Source organism: Podarcis pityusensis (genome assembly GCF_964106645.2).
Source record: "Podarcis pityusensis genome assembly, chromosome: 2".
Lineage (NCBI taxonomy): Eukaryota > Metazoa > Chordata > Lepidosauria > Squamata > Lacertidae > Podarcis > Podarcis pityusensis.
In genome coordinates, this window is record NC_138029.1 from 120768352 (window position 1) to 120786760 (window position 18409).

The 18409-nt window shown below is 44.6% G+C and overlaps 2 protein-coding genes across 2 annotated transcripts; one reads left to right on the forward strand and one right to left on the reverse strand.

The window, feature by feature from the left end:
- Positions 1-488: 488 nt before the first annotated feature.
- Positions 489-6022, forward strand: LOC308471834 (vomeronasal type-2 receptor 26-like; the record flags this gene model as incomplete). Its single annotated transcript, XM_080996111.1, has 4 exons — positions 489-875; positions 2194-2415; positions 3764-3890; positions 5095-6022. 4 exons carry the CDS (start codon positions 489-491, stop codon positions 5997-5999), a joined length of 1641 nt encoding a protein of 546 aa, XP_080852237.1. The 3' UTR covers positions 6000-6022.
- A 5238-nt stretch (positions 6023-11260) lies between these two features.
- LOC308471835 (vomeronasal type-2 receptor 26-like) lies at positions 11261-16860 on the reverse strand (the record flags this gene model as incomplete). The annotated part of the gene is made up of 6 exons (XM_080996112.1): positions 11261-12165; positions 12402-12528; positions 12758-12988; positions 13680-14474; positions 15142-15433; positions 16694-16860. The coding sequence occupies 6 exons, from the start codon at positions 16858-16860 to the stop codon at positions 11261-11263; spliced, it is 2517 nt and encodes an 838-aa protein (XP_080852238.1).
- Between the last annotated feature and the right edge of the window lie 1549 nt (positions 16861-18409).

Sequence of the window (18409 nt, forward strand, 5' to 3'; positions counted from 1 at the left end):
CAAATATTGCAGCTTTGATCCCCCCCCCCCCCAAAAAAACAATCTAACAATCTTCCTCTTCTTGCCAGGTCAATTATGCTTTTGTTTCCCGAGATCTGAATGACAAGGGGGAGTTTCCCTTTTTCTACAGGATGGTCCCCCAAGAAGATGCCCTGTACCCCGGAATTGTCAAGCTGCTCCTTCACTTCAACTGGACATTCATTGGTCTTCTGACTCAAGACACCGACAACGGAGAGAGATTCGTGAAGACCTTGACGCCTCTGCTTATAAAGAGCGGCATTTGCGTTGCCTTCTCACAAGGCTTCATCCTAAAACTAGGCATTAACAAATTGACATTCAGTAGTTCTCAATTCATTGAGTGGGGACAAGTCAATGTATTTCTTTACTATGTAGAAAACATTTATTTAGCAGCGGTGCTGACAATTGTGAAAGAGTTGATCCCCGTTTTTAAAAAATCCACTGCAGGAAAAGTCTTGATCACAACAGCGATGTGGGACATCTCCTTGAACTTAATATTCAGTGGTTTAGATTACCAACACATCCCAGGTATTTTTTCTTTTTTTGTGGGGAAAAATAATTGGGCACAACATGATGACTTTAGTCGCTATTTCTTTATCAAGAAGTTTTGGGAGGAAAGCTTTCATTGTTCCTATGCAAAGGATGCATTGTCAGTGAAAGGCCGGACAAGATGCAGAGAGAGAGAAGATCTGAAGATGCTTCCTCAAGACGATCAGGAAAGAATCCTCTCTTCAGACAGTCACAGGATTTACAACGCAGTCCATGCTGTGGCGCATTCCTTAAATGCTGCATATTCCTCCAGATCTAAGTGGAGGTTGAAGGACAGTCTGGAAGTTCAAAGGCTACAGCCATGGCAGGTATTTCCTTTCCCATCACTGACATCTCTGCCAAATATGACGGTCCAGAATTATTGAATTGGGGAAGGTCTGAGAACTTGGGGAATGTAGTGGGTGAAATTTTTGAAGTGCCCTGAATTGTATCCTCTTTGTGCCCCCCATACACAAAAGTCCCTCAGAGGACACTGCCCCTCTGGTAATGGATGCCAATCCTTCCCCTTTGGCTGCAGTGTCCCATTTGGACAAGATCCCTAACCCCCAATGTAAGAATTCCCTTTGGCAAGAGAGATGGTGTTGCAGGCTCCCTCTCCCCATATGGCAGCGGTTTTCAACCAGTGAGGTGTGGCTCCCTTGGGTGCCTTGGATGGTTGTCAGGGGAGCTGCGGGCAACACCAGCTTCCCTCCCTCCCTCCCGCTTGCCTGTGAGTGGCGCCGCTTCCCCAGGCCAAGACCTGCCTGTTCCTCAAGGGAAAGTGGGTTGGCTTCCTGCACTGTGTGCCACTGCTTTCTTCATCTCCTTTTCCTTCCTCTTCCTCTTCCTTCCTCAGCATGGTGTAGTGGTTAAGAGCGGTGGACTCGTAATCTGGGGAACCGGGTTCGCATCTCCACTCCTCCACATGCAGCTGCTGGGTGACCTTGGGCTAGTCACACTTCTCTGAAGTCTCTCAGCCCCACTCACCTCACAGAGTGTTTGTTGTGGGGGAGGAAGGGAAAGGAGAACGTTGGCCGCTTTGAGACTCCTTCGGGTAGTGATAAAGCGGGATATCAAATCCAAACTCCTCCTCTTCTTCCCCTCTCCCCTTGCTCTCTTTCTCTCTTCCTTCCCTTCCTCCCTACCCCCAGCAGGCAGTAGGAACCACAGTGGCAGCAGCCCAGATCCCAGGAGCCACAGCAGCCGTCAGCCCCCACGACCCTCCACAACTCCCCCCTGAAGAGCCACAATGCCTATTTACATTTTCTTCAAGGGTGACCTGGAAGAACCAGCCTTACACCTGCCCTATTGCACCATTGTCCCCCCTTTCCTGGGCCACCTTGCAGACCCCAGCAATACCCTTCCTCCCCACCAGTGTGCTTTCGAACTGCTAGGTTGGCAGGAGCTGGGATAGAGCAGTGGGGATTTGAACCGCCCCACCTTCCAATCGGTAAGCCTAAGAGGCTCAGTGGTTTAGACCACAGCGCCACCCGCATCCCTATAAATTTCAGTGTAGCCCACACTCAAAGCCACTTGAGTCTGCCCCCAGATCAAAGTCAGAGGAGAGCCAGGAATTGAAAGGTCAGAGTTGGATAGCCATTGTTGTTTCCCATATTCCAAACACTGCCCTTTTCTCTGCCATTCTAGCTCCACCCTTTCCTGGGAAATGCCCAGTTTTACAATTCTTCCATGGATGGAGTGTATTTGGATGAGAACGGGGAAGTGGGAGCCGACTGGAACATCGTGAACTGGGTGCTGTTTCCCAATCGGACCTACCTTAGAGTGAGATTTGGGAGCATCAAGAGACAGGGATCCTCGGACCTAAAGTGCACCATTGGTGCAGATGTGTTGCCCAAAAGGCTCAACAAGGTGTGAGATACCGTCTATTGCGTTTTATCTAATCTCTAATCATGGCCTCCTGCTTCGTGTGGGGCTGCCGTCAAATGCCTGTCAACATCAGCTTTGAACATTTTAACAACCTAGCATGGAATCTCTGTCAAGCTGCGCATATGTAGGAGTCAACTGTTCTGGAGTGCAATTTCCGGGGGGTTGCTTATTGTAGTAATTAGATGAGGTGGCCAAGGTTTTTCCCAGCCATTACCATATTTAAATTGTCATGAACCCACATGCATTCATACTCACACTAAAGAGAGGTTTAGCCTGTCAGCATCAACATTCAATATTTTGACAGTCTAGGACACACTAAAGAGAGGATTAGGGTCTTTCACTGGAGTCCTGACATGGGCGTGTTATGAATACATGTCCACCTTTATCCTAAAGCCCACAAGAAGTTCTTGCAGCAAAGGAATAAACAAAGTTGGGTTTATTATATGGAACAGAAGTGAGAGATATTCACTTCTGTCCACATATGTGGATATTTTTGAATGATTCAGGCAGCAAAATTACACTTTAAGCAGGCAGCAACTCACAGAAAAGATAAACACCTTGATCTAAATGGCAACAGAAATACCAAGTGATTTTGAAAAAGCCTGTAGGAAAGTGAGCTTGCCCACACTAAAGAGCAAGGAACAATGGAACTGGAAGAGTATAACTGTCCTCAAGCATCTGTATGTTGGTATGTTGAGAATTCTGGATAAGTTCTGTTGGAGATTGCAGTGCCATCTGACTATTAACAGAGCCAACTGCCTACTGGGAATATTGGCATTTTTAATAGTAGTCTTCTTCATAGAGAAGGGAAAGGGCTTTGAAGGGAAGAAGTCCTGCCCATTTCTCACCTTGCCCATCCTAGTGATAAGATAACTAAAACTGGGCATCCTGTTTGCGTTCCATCCTGGTGTGCATGAAAGACTGCGATAGTGAGCCATTTCCCACATTTCTTCATCTATCCCACTTGGCTGCCCTGACACTGTGCAGCCTGGCTGCTTCACTTCACACCAGCTGCAGCTTCCAGATTTTCTTCATGAGTAGCCCCACAATAGTAGAACCAGAAGGTTAGCAGAGCATGGATAACTGAGAGCAGCCTAATCCTAACCAGGAACATCCTAGGCCAGCCAACCGGCCAAAGCTAGAAATGCACATTCAGTACCACTTGGGCCACCTGGACCTCAAACAACTACGCAATTGCTATGGTCTTTTCAGCCTTATGCTTAGTTGCAAGGTCCACGTGAGAATCCTGGGCCTTCCCAAGCCTCTGTCTCATTTCCATAGGGAAAAATAAATAGGACTAACACAATTTCTTTGCTGCTTGCTGTGGTAGACCTTGCCTCCTTCCAAGTGTGTGGAAAGTTGCAGCCCTGGATTGGTCAAACGTGTTCAGGAAGGAATGCCACTCTGCTGCTATGATTGCGTTCCCTGTGCAGAAGGGACCATCTCCACTCAGGAAGGTGGGTAATGCCAGCAGAAAGGACTGCCCTTGAGGAAGAGAAAATCACTTCATTCCAATATACAGGGGGAAATTTAGAACTGATGATAACTCCAATACAGATTGGAGAAGTGGGCCCACATTAACTAATTGAATTTCAATGGAGGGAATATAAAGTTCTGGACTTTGGCATGAATAACCAGCTGTAAGATGGGGAATGCCTGGCTTGCGGGAAAAGCATCTAGGGGTTTTAGTAGATCACTAGCTTAACAGGAGTCAACAGTGTGATGCATAAGCAAAAACAGCTCATGTTTTTCTAGGCTGCATCAACAGAAGTCTAGTGTCCTCTCCCCCACATCATCTCTTTGACCAAATGAAACCACCTCTCAATCCAAACCTTTTAAATCCTGGTAGCTGAGTTTATTTTTGCAGCTTCTTATCTCATCATCTCTAGCACATGCCTGTAGTTTACTCCAATTAAAAAAGCCAATTAGCAGGATAACCTGTGCTTCCAGGAACAGGATCGGGGGGTCACGGCAGCTGGGTTGCCCCATAAACCCAGTGCCTTTGACTGTCCTTGCATTCCATGGGGAAGCGAGTGCCAGACTGCCAGGCAAACTGTGGGTGAGAGCCAGGTTACTCTTCCAACCGAAGAGGAATGCAGAAAATGCAATTCAGCCATCATTCTCTGATTATCTCCATTTGTCTTTCTCTGTGGTGTTGGGAGAGACATCCATCCCCTGGCGCACAAGAAACAGGAAGCCTGTTATAGCCACCTTCAAATATCTAAAGGGCTGTCAGATTGTTTTCTCCTGTTCCAGTGCGTAGGACCCGAACCAGTGTCGTCAAGTTACAAGAAAGGAGATTCTGACTAAAGATCAGGAAAAGCTCCCTCTGAAAATGATGGACTCTCCTTCCTTGGTGGTTATTAAGCAGATGTTGGATGGCCTCTGCCCTGGATGCTTTAGTTAAGATTCCTGCATTGCAAGGGGGTGGATTAGATTACCCTTAGGCCATGCTCCCCCCATTGTTTTCCCCACCAATGAAAGGCATACCTGTTGCCTCAAGTAGTCCATTATCATTGACATTATTAATATTGATTCCTGATATACAATTATTTTTATTGGATATATTTATATGTTCTTCTAGTGGGAACAGCTTTGGTATCACTGTCTGCAAATGCAGTACAGAGGATATATGGTTGATGTTATGCTTGTTCTTTCCAGATGCTGAACATTGCACCAGGTGTCCAGAAGATCAACATCCGAACAAGGCCAGAGATCAATGTCTCCCCAAGACTATCACCTTCCTGACTTATGAAGAATATTTGGGGGTTCTCCTGGCTTCCTTGACTATCGTTTTATCCCTAACTGCAGGCTTTGTGTTAGGAATCTTCATTAAGTATAATGAAACTCCCATAGTCAAAGCCAATAACAGAGACCTCTCTTATATCCTCCTTGTTTCCCTCATGCTTTGCTTTTTGTCCTCCTTCCTTTTTATTGGCCAGCCAAGGAAAGCCACCTGCCTTCTCCGACAAATGGCCTTCAGCATCATCTTTTCAGTTGCCATCTCTTCTGTGTTGGCAAAAACCATCACTGTGGTGCTGGCCTTCCTGGCCACAAAACCAGGAAACAGGGTGAAGAGATGGCTGGGGAAGAGTCTGGCCAACTCCATTGTCATTTCCTGTTCCAGTGTCCAAGTTGTCATCTGCATCATCTGGCTGGGAATCTCTCCACCCTTCCCAGAGTCTGACATGAGCTCCCAGGCTGGAGAGATCATCCTACAGTGCAATGAAGGGTCTGTGGCCCTGTTTTATGCTGCCCTTGGCTACATGGGCTTCTTGTCTACCATCTGCTTCACAGTGGCTTTCCTAGCTAGGAAGCTGCCTGGGGCCTTCAATGAAGCCAAGCTGATCACCTTCAGCATGCTGGTCTTCTGCAGTGTTTGGGTATCCTTTGTGCCCTCCTATCTGAGCACCAAGGGGAAATACATGGTAGCCGTGCAGATCTTCTCTATCTTGGCTTCCAGTGCTGGGCTTCTGGGCTGCATCTTCTTTCCCAAGTGCTACATAATTGTACTCAGGCCTGATCTGAACACAAAGGAGCATCTGACAACAAAAGCTGGTTCTTAAATTACTCATTTTCGACAACTGTTGTCCAGCACAGCAATGATGAAAAACACATACTTGCCTTGCAAATGTAGCTTCTTAGATTTTAACACCACGTTTATGGTTCCATTTCTTATGGTTACGTTTCAAACCTTTAAGAAGTGTCTAAATGTTTACATTTTATTTTTAATTGTGGTATTTTAACTTGGAAATTTGAGTGTCTTCCTCTTAAAATTCATACTCTTGGCAGCTCCTGCATTTCAAAATATTGCTTTATTAGGAAAATTGATTAGGACTGCTAAAACAAGTAGAGTAAAAAAGTGGAATTCAGTAGTGAAATCTTTTGATTCAAGAACAGTTAACAGAGGGCACTGATACATTATTTACACATATATAGATATATAGACCACAGTGGGAGGATTCTTAGGAGTGGTGAATAAACATGGTAGAAATAATTTATTCCTTATTGCAAAGAGCCATTTAAAACATGTTAAACTTTGAGGTATGGAATGCTCTCCATTGTAGACAGAATTAATATCTGTATTTTCCTTCACAAATATTATGTTAAAAATACTGAGAAAATTGTGCCCTAATATATCTGTTGCTCTTCAAGGTGCCTCAAGACTTGAGAAATGCGAGAATGTTATGGATATTAGGAAAGGATATATTGATTAAGTATTATCCTTCCTTCACTCATGTTGTAGGAGAGCAGATTCCGCTCAATATAGCAGGAAGCTAGTTTGCAGATTCATTTGAATCCCTTCAGTTAAGTAATCCAATCTGCCTTGCCATGATGGATTATTCCTGGTGTCTCATTTTATCCCTCTTAAAAGAATAAAGACACATGAGTCTTTCCTTAAAAGTAACAAGATTACTCACTTTCAGTTTAGCTTGATCCCTGAAAGGCAGGCTTTAGCTAGTAGTTACATAACAAACTGTGAGTTCCTCTCATATGGAGATTGAGTTTATGTGATGCTGGCTGAGAGCCAGCAGACAGCAAAAATACATTAAGAGAACAAAATGGCTGCAGGAGAGGAGCATGGCAGCGAGAGAGAGGCAAAATGGCTGCATGATTCGGCTCATGGAGTCAGACAGGGCCACGCCCATCTCCCAGGTCACATGCAGGGGGAGGATGCTCCAGACCAGTGGAACAGGAGGTTATACTGACTGGAGTAACATCTCCCTGCCTGTGCCCACTCTAGGGAAACAAGGAATGTTGTATTTGACTGCTACAATGGATTACATCCCACAAGAAAGAGTGCTAGGTTTTCCCCCTTCATTTCTATTGGGAACTATCTCAGCAAGCTTTGGAGGTCTTTAAGAGATCTTGGAGGTCTTTAAGCAGAGGCTTGACAACCATATGTCAGGAGTGCTCTGATGGTGTTTCCTGCTTGGCAGGGGGTTGGACTCGATGGCCCTTGTGGTCTCTTCCAACTCTATGATTCTATGATTCTTTGAGGCAGAAGAAAGGAAGATTATTTTTACCAGAGAGCCAAAAGCCCTTTGATAGTGACTTGAGATAAATGCTCATGGTACATCCACTCATCCCATTTGCTTTGCATCTATTTTGCAGGCTTTGCCATATATTCTAAAACATAATTGAGCAGAGGTAACATGGGAAGTGCAGCCTCTCTACTCTCAAGGCCACTGTCAGCTCCTTTTAAAAAAATACAGACTATCTCCAGCATGAGCTCCTAATTGACTCTGGCTCAGTTTCCTGCTACTGCTTTTCCATTACCATGATGAGTGGAGGGATTCTTCCCCCTTCATCTGGGCTGGCTCAGATTCTCCGTAGATGAAGCTCTGTCTCCTGACTTCTTAGATATGGCACAACTTGTCACAGTGGAAGGGAATCCATCCAAGATCAGCTCCAGCTGCCCTCTGGCACATAAGGAGCAGAGCAAAACTGTTAAAATAAACACACAGAGACATTTAGTCCACAGATAACAGGTGGGGGAAACCTGCATTATGAAGGGTAGAAACAACATCACACTATTTGGGGTACCCTCCTGCAAGTGGGTCAAGAGAGAAGCACATTTGATGACTGGTGAGAGTAGGGGTCATCTTGGGAAGAGAACTGGAAAGGGAATATTCCAAGGGATGTGACTAAAGGACCCAAACACTGCAGAAGACCAGCATGCTGAAGGTGATCGGTTTGGCTTCACTGGAGGCCCCAGGCAGCTTCCTGGTCAGTTGGAAGACCTTTCTTACAGCTTCAGCTGGTAAGAAGTACAGAATATACACCCTACACCACAAATGAGAAGTGATTGGTTCCTGTGTTCATTTTCACTGGAAGCCCTGTCCACACTTTGGATCATGTTTATCTATAGGATTCCCCAACCTGAATATTTTAGGATCTCACAACAAACATTTGGGGGGTCAGATTGCGGCCACTCTAAGCAACTGTTTCACTCTAAGCAACTCGAACCGTTTCCCTCAGGAGGTTGTGGACCCTCCTTCCTTGGATGTTTTGTAAGCAGAGGTTGGAAACATATGGAAGTTGCTCAATAATGTATTTTGAAGGTATGATCCCACTAATAAGGAAGTTTCCAGGCCGGTTGCAACTGCGTGCTTTATTCTGATCCCTGATCAGATTCAAGGGGCATTTGGCCTTCAGGTTCCCATAGACTCCATGGGGCATATTTGCAGCAGAAGCAGCAACAGAAGCAGCAGGGATCTCATTCTGCCTCTGCCTTCTACATCTCACCTCCAGAGCCAACACAGCAGAAGTCAAAAGCTCTTGCAAGACTCAAGCTGCAGTGGCTCTCCCAGTCTGGGTGGAGTTCAGCTAAGGCAGAATTAAATGTCATGTAGCCTTCTCCTGCTCCCATCCCATCCTTTACCTGCTCTGAATCTCATCTCCGTCTGACTCCAACACAGGAAATATTATCTGCACCAAATTGTTTTTCAGGCAGAGTACAATGAATAACACCTTGCTCTTGTTAATTCTGATGCTTAGGTCATGTCCAGAATTATCTCTTGGGTTTTCTGAAGAATAAATTACTATGATTTTGATAATTATACGTGGTAAAAGTTTAGTCTCTGCAACAATGGCAGAAGGAGAAGGAGAAGCGAGCTGGCGCAAGGCAGGAGGCAGAAGCGGTGAGGAGGAGGGCGGAGGCATATGCAGAAGGAGAGGCCAGGCAGGACTACAATTCCCAGCATGCCGTGAGAGACAGAGAGAGACTAGCTCCTCAGAGAAGGAAAGGGCTGGTTTAGGTTTACTCAAATGGAAGCGGTAGGTTGGATCTAGGGGAAAGGGCTTCTACAGGTTTCATCCAGTTCTTAAGATGGTGCTTGAAGGCTGTCAACTGCAGCTCAGTTTGCCCAATTTCTGTTTCAAACTATGGGGGAAACCATTGTGGTTGACATGTGCCCCTGACTCATTAGAAAAATAGCAAGAGTCCTGGGGTTCTTTAAAGACTTAACACATTTATTATGGCATGAGCTTTTGTAAACAACAATCGGTGCATCATGTTCTGATTATGTATTTTTTTAAAATATATTGATTTCTGATGAACTTTTCAGGTTTTATGGAAGTGACTATCATTCGTTATTATTTTTGTCATAACCTCAGGCAAATATAATATTTTTAAGTTGAAGAATGACAATGGGAGAGTGTGGTAGATCACTGCCAGTTTTTGATAATGGATAGTAGATCACAGCCTACTTGAAGTTGGACATGCCTGGTCTATACAATTTTTTATTTAATGGAAGAACTTAAAACCATTGCCACTGAAGAAAATTGCAAAAAAAAAGCATTAAAAAAAAGCATTCAGTTCAAAGGGGGAATTTGATGCTTTGACTGTGTCGGTGTCTGCATGCATACATAAGGTAAAGGTAAAGGGACCCCTGACCATTAGGTCCAGTCATGATCGACTCTGGGGTTGCGGCGCTCATCTCGCTTTATTGGCCGAGGGAGCCGGCACACAGCTTCCGGGTCATGTGGCCATCATGACTAAGCCGCTTCTGGCGAACCAAAGCAGCGCACGGAAACGTCGTTTACCTTCCCGCCGGAGTGGTACCTATTTATCTACTTGCACTTTGACATTCTTTCGAACTGCTAGGTTGGCAGGAGCAGAGACCGAGCAATGGGAGCTCATCCCCTCGCGGGGATTTGAACCACCAACCTTCTGGGCGGCAAGTCCTAGGCTCTGTGGTTTAACCCACAGCGCCACCCGCATCCCTTGCATGCATACATACATACTAGCAAAAAAGAAGTGTCATTTGTGTTCGCACATAATCAAACTGAGATTTCTGGCTGCAGACAGTTTCTTCCACTGATCATAAAAATTCTAAACTGGTTGTAGACTGGTGAGGGGTTTGCCAGCTATTAGGAGCATACAGGAAGACACCAGAAATAGGTGATAAAAGGAGATTTTATTTCAGGAATCTGAATCCCTAATATAAACAAGAAATCTGAAGGTAAGAGCAACAGAGATAATATAAACTGACACATGCAAAACAGCAAATACATTTTCAGAGAGGCTGGCTCTGTCCAGATGTAGCTATTTTGGAGGAGGAGACAACCTCTTGGCATAAAAACACCAGCTCCTATACTTTCCCTTTGCTTTTGCCAAGCATTGTTTCTGATGTCAAATTGTTCACATCCCCTTTGGTGAGCATAAATACCTGGACATGTCTACATGCAGTGCTATTTTTCTAGAAAGAGAGGTGCTGGAACTCACCCTTCTTTCTCTTAGAATGGCAATGGCGCCCACCTGAGAGGTGCCAGAACTGAGTTCCTGTGAGTTCCAGATGAAAAAAGCCCTGCTTACATGAGGTAAAGTTCCCCTTTCTTCATGTCTCAGTCTGACAACTTTACTTCTCCAAAAACCACCCATCTCCTCCCTGACTACCTAAAATCAATGTCACTGTCCTGTCCTGTACAAAACCAAAATTTCCAATAATGTTCTTCCATGTACTAACTTCTCTTGTTGCAGTTTTGCATCTCACCAAGACTCATTAGCGGAAAATATTTCTCTTCTACAAACTCTTCATAAATGTGTAGATTCCCATCAGACTTTTTAACTATTTCCTTGATTCTATGATATCCTTAGAGTTAAGTGTCAAAGGTCATGTTTAGTTTTTTCTTGTCAGATGCTCTCTCATGTTCAGATCTGGCCTCAGTATAATAATGTAGCACTTGGGAATGAAGATGCAGCCCAGTAGCCCATCAGAAATGGAGCCATAAGCATGCCTTTAAATCTAAACCAACATTTGCAAGGCAAGTATGTCTTTTTCATCATTGCTGTGCTGGATAACAGTTGTCAAAAATGAGTAATTTAAGAACCAGCTTTTGTTGTCAGATGCTCCTTTGTGTTCAGATCAGGCCTGAGTACAATTATGTAGCACTTGGGAAAGAAGATGCAGCCCAGAAGCCCAGCACTGGAAGCCAAGATAGAGAAGATCTGCACAGCAACCATGTATTTCCCCTTGGTGCTCAGGTAGGAGGGCACAAAGGAGACCCAAACACTGCAGAAGACCAGCATGCTGAAGGTGATCAGCTTGGCTTCATTGAAGGCCCCAGGCAGCTTCCTGGCCAGAAAAGCAACTGTGAAGCAGATGGAGGCCAGGAAGCCCATGTATCCTAGGGCAGCATAAAACATGGCAACAGACCCTTCATTGCATTGTAGGATGATCTCTCCAGGATGAGAGTGCATGTCAGACTCTGGGAATGGTGGAGAGATTCCCAGCCAGATGATGCAGATGGCAACTTGGACAATGGAACAGGCAATTACAATGGAGTTGGCCAGACTCTTCCCCAGCCATCTCTTCACCCTGTTTCCTGGTTTTGTGGCCAGGAAGGCCAGCACCACAGTGATGGTTTTTGCCAACACAGAAGAGATGGCAACTGAGAAGATGTTACTGAAAGCTGTTTGTCGAAGAAGGCAGGTGGATTTCCTTGGCCTTCCAATGAAGAGGAAGGAGGACAAAAAGGAAAGCAGGAGAGAGATGAGGAGGATGTAGGAGAGGTCCCTGTTGTTGGCTTTGACTATGGGAGTTTCTTTGTATTTAATGAAGATTCCTGACACAAAGCCTGTGGTTAAGGATAAGAAGAGAGAAAGGGAAGCTAGAAGGCTCCCCAAATATTCCTCATAGGACAGGAAGGTGATCACTTTGGGGACACATCGATCTCGGTCCTCACTTGGATGCTGATCTTCCTGACAATTGGTGCATTCATCAGCATCTGCAGAGTAAAACACACTTCAGTAACTTAATATCAGTCACACACCTACAATGTTCTTACGTTGTTTTAATTCTGAGGAAAGGTGGGCATATGGGAGAAATCAGGAAAGAACATGGTTTTGTTGGGGAAAAGAGAGGGTATTTCATTCATGAGGTGCCATTAGCAGCATCATGTTTGGAGTGGCTCAGAAATTAGCCCTCCTATCAAAGGTCCTTTCCTCTGATATCCTCCCCTACCTTCCTGAGTGGAGATTGTCCCTTCTGAGCAGGGAGCACAATCATAGCAGCACGGCGGCTTCCCTTCCTGAACCTTTTTGGCATATCCAGGGAGACAGCTTTCTGTGCATCTTGAACGAGGCGCCGTCTAGACATAAAGAGATTGAGCACCAAGGAGAAAGTGTCAGTAGCATTTTGCCTTTGGATGAAATTTTATCCATGTTTACTCAAAAGCAGGTCCCGTTAATCTCAGCAGGACTTAGCTCCAGCGAAGTGACCATAAGATTGCAGTCCAAGCCTTATATGTACTATTCAAAATGTTGTTAGAGCATAGCAGATGTAATAGGGAATCAAATAACAAATATAATTTCTCCTACCTTCTTAAATAGATTGGGCCATACAATTGCTTCTGGATTAATGGTGAACCTCATATCTGAGGATGCCTTTCTCTCTATTCTCCCAATCTTCACTCTACCAAGAGAGTTGTTAGGAAACTGTACCCAATTCACGATATTAAAGTCAGCGGCCACTGCCCCATCCTCATCCAAGTACTGTCCATCAGCTGAACTATTAGTATAGAAGCGGACTTCTTTCAAGAAAGGATGAAGCTGGAATGACAGAGGAAACTCCAGCATTAAGAGAATATAAAACCACAATGGGGACCCTGGATGGATTTCTGCCAGCAGGTGAAAACAATGTGATTGGATTATTTTATCATTCTTTCCTATTTATGTTCATTGCATTCTTATGGAAGCCACCCTGGGATCACATTGATGTGATGTGATGAGATGAAGAAAGGTGGTTTAAGAATTTGTAGAAATAAATCAACACAAGTCATTGCTGCAATGTTTGACTCTGAATGCAGAATGATGGGGGAAGAGGCCCAGTTGGTAGAACATTTTCCTTGCACCCAGAAGGTCCTAGATTCAATCCCCAGTTGGATCTCTGGGCAGAGCTTGGAAAGTTTCCCTTCCAAAAACTGTGGAGAACCACTGCTGTTCTGTCAAGGTAGACAATACTAAGCTAACTAGACCAATGGTCTGGCTCAGTGCAAGGCAGATTCCTGTGATCCTAGCATGGTAATTCCAGAGCAGAGACAATGGACTACAGTTTGCAAGAGAGAACGGACATACCATACTTTTCGTGTATAAGACTATGTTTTTCTACTCTAAAATAATGTTCAAAATCGGGACTCGCCTTATACACAGATATCTTTCCCCCCACTTGCTTAAATCAGAGTCCCCAAAAATAGGGACGTCTTATACATGGGGGAGTCTTATACACAGAAAAATACGGTACCTGCCATGCCCCTAGCCTTTGAAGTTCCAACTTGCCTCCTTCTCCTCCCACAATTGAAATCCGCTTTGATCTGGATGAATATGCTGCATTTAAGACCTGAGCCACAGTTTGGATACTCAAGTAATTGACGTAGCTGTCTTGCGACTGGATTCTCTCAATGTCTTCTTGGGGCAGCAACTTCAGACTCTCCTGCTCCCTGCATTTTGTCAAACCCCTCACAGACAAGTCCTGCATTGAATATGAACAATCAAATAGTTCTTCTGAGCAGTTTAGACTAAGTGAGATCACTGGCCCATAATAGTCCTTGTTCGTCCTTTTTTTGGTCTTCATTACAAAGGACAAAGAGCCATGCACAAATGGGAAACAGTCAGTATCACATAATGAGAATTTGTTCTGAAGACCTGTGATTATCCAGACTTTCCCCTCACTTTGTAGCCTTTGAAGTAAAGATTCCACTTCTATGATGATAAATAGTCCATATTGAGAGTCTGTAGAGTAAACAAATACATTGACTTCTCTCCACATGGCAGGTAGTTCGTGGGGTATCCAGAGCCAAGTCTTATGTACAACTCTTTCTGTGAAGGCAATACAAATTTCCTTTTTGATCATCAGAGGCATCAAGGTACTCAGGGACCTTTCTCCGTTGTCATTGTCTGGAGCAAAGAGGCCGACCCACGTCCACCGGAAATGAAGGAGGAGTTGGACCACCCCATGGTACTGAGTGTCTTGCTTTGGAGTCATCCAGTAGACAAAAGGGAACTGGGCTTTATCATTAAGAACAAAGCCATAACTGAGCTGGTGAGGAAAGAAAAAGAGACTGGTGGTTTGTATTTCAGGACTAAGAGTGGATACTTCTATGTGAAAGAGGAGGGCAAATTGAATTGGAGCAAACCTCACAAAGTTTTTAAAAATAAATTTAATAATATTTCCTTTTAAATTTAATCATTTTCTATAATTCTTAACTTACGTCTCTAAATACAGCTCTCCACTTCATGAAAGACAATTTTTCAAAGCTGTGTACAATGTAAAGTCAGAATTATTATTATTATTATTATTATTATTATTATTATTATTATTATATTTATTTATACCCCGCCCATCTGGCTGGGTTTCCCCAGCCGCTCTGGGCAGCTTCCAATACAATAATTTATCAAATATTAAAAGTTTCCCTAAACAGGGCTGCTTTCAGATGTCTTCTAAAAGTCAGATAGTTGTTAATTTCTTTGACATCTGATGGAAGGGCATTCCACAGGGTGGGTGCCACTACTGAGAAGGCTCTCTGCCTGGTTGCCTGTAACTTCACTTCTTGCAGTGCGGGAACCACCAGAAGGCCCTCGGCACTGGACCTCAGTGTCTGGGCAGAACACTGGTGTAAAATCAGTTACAACATCCTAAGTTTTCCCTGCTGTCTGACTAGGTGGCACATGTTGCCTGGTGTGTTGGACCTGAACCCAGTTCTTACCTGTGGGATCTTGTAGATGCCCAACATGCTTGCAATGTGTGTGGAGATGTCGGATTCACCCCCTTCAAGAACAGCCAACAGCTTTTTCTGTCTTCCACACCTGTAGTTTGGAATACTGATTTCCCCACCAGCAAACAGGTCTATCAGGGCATCAGAAGTCATTCCTCCCTGAAAACAGGTATCATATATGCTGTAGCCGAGGGTGATATTTGGTAAGAGCCTGGGATTGTCATTGATATCCTGAACAGCAAGGGCGAATGAAAGAACATGTGCGCTCCTCCCATCCACCCAGCTGCAAAAATAGTGTGTCACACAGTTACCCTCATTTCCGTGAAAATGAAAGTCACATTCTTTTTTCTGTATTAATCAAAGCAAACAGGAAAGGAGGCCAGATGACAGGGGAAAGTAAGGCAGAGGTGTACCAGTATCTTTATATGCAGTATCTTTGCAAGGAGAAGAAGAATTTCATATTCCGCTTTATCACTACCCTAAGGAGTCTCAAAGCGGCTAACATTCTCCTTTCCCTTCCTCCCCCACAACAAACACTCTGTGAGGTGAGTGGGGCTGAGAGACTTCAAAGAAGTGTGACTAGCCCAAGATCACCCAGCAGCTGCATGTAGAGGAGCAGGGAATCAAACTCGGTTCACCAGATTACGAGTCCACTGCTCTTAACCACTACACCACACCGGCTCTCCAGGAGGAGAAAGGAGGCAAAACCAGAACACAAATCTGCCCCTTGTCTGGTGACCTTGCCCCCCCAACCCCCAACCCCAGGTCCAATGGTTAGCAACTGTCACTGTATCAAACAACCTCCCAGGCAATGCCTCACAAAACACGTTCCCAAATAATGGTTTGCATATTTCTAGTGGGGTTATGGGGAGAGCAGCCCCACAGAGCAGCCAAGAAGTATTAGCTATGTTGGGCTGTGCTGGGCACCAGAGAAAATGGTTCTGGAGCCAAATTGAGCCCACAGGCTGCTTTGCATGTGACTAAGCACAGTAGACATTTCCAATTTGCAGCTCCATTGATTTTGTTGTGCATGGGTGAAATAATCGTGCAGCTCCAACGTCACTTACTACAGAAGACCTGCAGCTCAAACACATCTAACAGCATTTCATACACTTCAGAGAACAAGTTATTCTTTGGAGAGCAGCACACATCAAAACTACAACCAGTTACTTAAATTGCATTATAAAATGCTTTGAAACACTGTTTTTCACCAAGCAAAAAAACATAAGAAAATATTTAAATAAAGTAAAGTAAAGCAACAGACATTCTTGTTTTGACTCCCAGGAAAGACCCACGACAGCTTCAGCTAGTTACATATTATAGGTTTATAAGCAAAGAGGGTGTTTGTTGCATTGGTGTAACATATTGCTAGCCAGATTTCCCAACTGTATTGAATCCCACTGAATGAGGTGTTTCCTCAACAAAATAGAGGGGCCAGTGATTTATCAGGGCTACCAGAAAACAGGGTTAACTCAGGTACATCAAGCAAACTGGAGAGTAGCTAGGAAGCAAAAACACACCCCATCAATACATCATTACTTACTGCTCAATTCTGTTGAAGGGGTTGCTGGAAAAGGTGAAGGAATGTTGATTTTCAAAGAATCTTGGAGATATGATTCCACCAATAAGGTGGTCTGCTGGCTGGTAAAAATTCACAGCAGAAAGAGCATCGCTGATCACAATCGGTAGGCACTTTTCACTCTGCTGCATCCCGTAGGTTACGAGAGACATCACCAGAAACAGTGTTATCATTCTGGGTCTCTCAGCTACCCTTTGCTTGTGACTGTTCCTTTCCACACTTGCCACGGTTCAGAAGAAGCTCCACATTCTAGGAAATCTGAAGCTGCAGCTAATTTACAAATAAAGGGAAGTGTCTGGCTCTGGCCTCAGGGTCAAAGGGGGACTGAGGGGAAGGGCCAAGGATTCAATGGACAAGCATCTGTTTTGCCCCCCAGAAGGTGTGAAGTGCAATCCTGACTCACCTCTTCAGGTATGGCTGAGGATGTCCCCTTCCTGGAAAGCTGCTACCAGTCAGCAAATAGTACAGATCAAAAAGGCAGCTTCCTATGTTCTGATTAAGCTTCGCACAAACTTAGCTCCCCTCTTCACCTGCCCTATATATTGGCCCCAAGGACTCTGTGGCACATGGGACAAGTGGAACAGACACAGTGGAATAAATAAACCACCAGCTGCCCTTAATTGTGATGTTTACCTGATGGTTCCCAAATGCAATAATTGAGGACAGAGGGTGTTAGGATCCCTTGGACTCTGTAAATAATCAGAAGCGATCACAGTGGTTCAGAGAAGTCTAAAGGGAAGAGAGGATTCCTCTGAAACTTTATAAGAGCAGATGCAGAGCAAGAGAAAAACATGTTTACTGAATAGACTGACATGGATCAAGGAGGGAGAAAGATGAGTTCAACTGATCTTTATTTCCTGCTTAAGAGCCCTAGAGCTGATCAGGCCAAAAGCCCTTCAAGTCCAGCATCCTGTAATCACAATGGCCAACGAGTGGCCCCAAAGGGATGCCCACAAGCAGGAGATGAGCACAGCATAACTTTCCCTACATGTGGTTTCCAAAACCAATTACACAGGTGCCTCCTCCTTCCACCCATGTTCAGTTGAATTTGACTGGTGTCTCCGTGCTCTCACATTTGAGCTGTCTCTCAGTTTGGTTTCCTCACCCTAAGCTCTGGAGTATACCAAGGAGCCAAGTGTGCTCCATGAAGTGAAAGAGGGGGCTCAGGGTCATGGGAGTGATTCATGCTCTTATTGCTTCATACTTTCTGGATGTCCCATGGTCCAAGCTTTGTTTTGTGTTACGATGTTCAAAATTAGCCAGCCTCCAGGCACATTTTGCACTTAGCTACTGGCCACTTGCGACCAAGTGAAGATTCCTGGGTGCCAGGAACCAAAAGGTTGTATTGAAAATACAACTTTTGAGTCATCTGGCCCCCCAATGGCCAGTAGACATCAGACATGACCTAGAGCTGTGGTTCCAATAACAAGTCCTGCCTCCAGATATGAAGTCAGATAGGAAGGCCATTCACATTTCCATGTCAGCTCGCATACCAGCTTCTAACCTGGACATGATAGAAATGGCTTCTTACACCCTTCACGGCATCTCAAAGGCATTGCACAAATGCCCTATCCAGGGAGATGACCGTAAGTGCAAAAACATAATGACCAATGAGCTCATTGAGCTGATGAAGTGTACATAAATCAGAAAGCTTGTCTACTGGCAACCTGGAGCACTGGG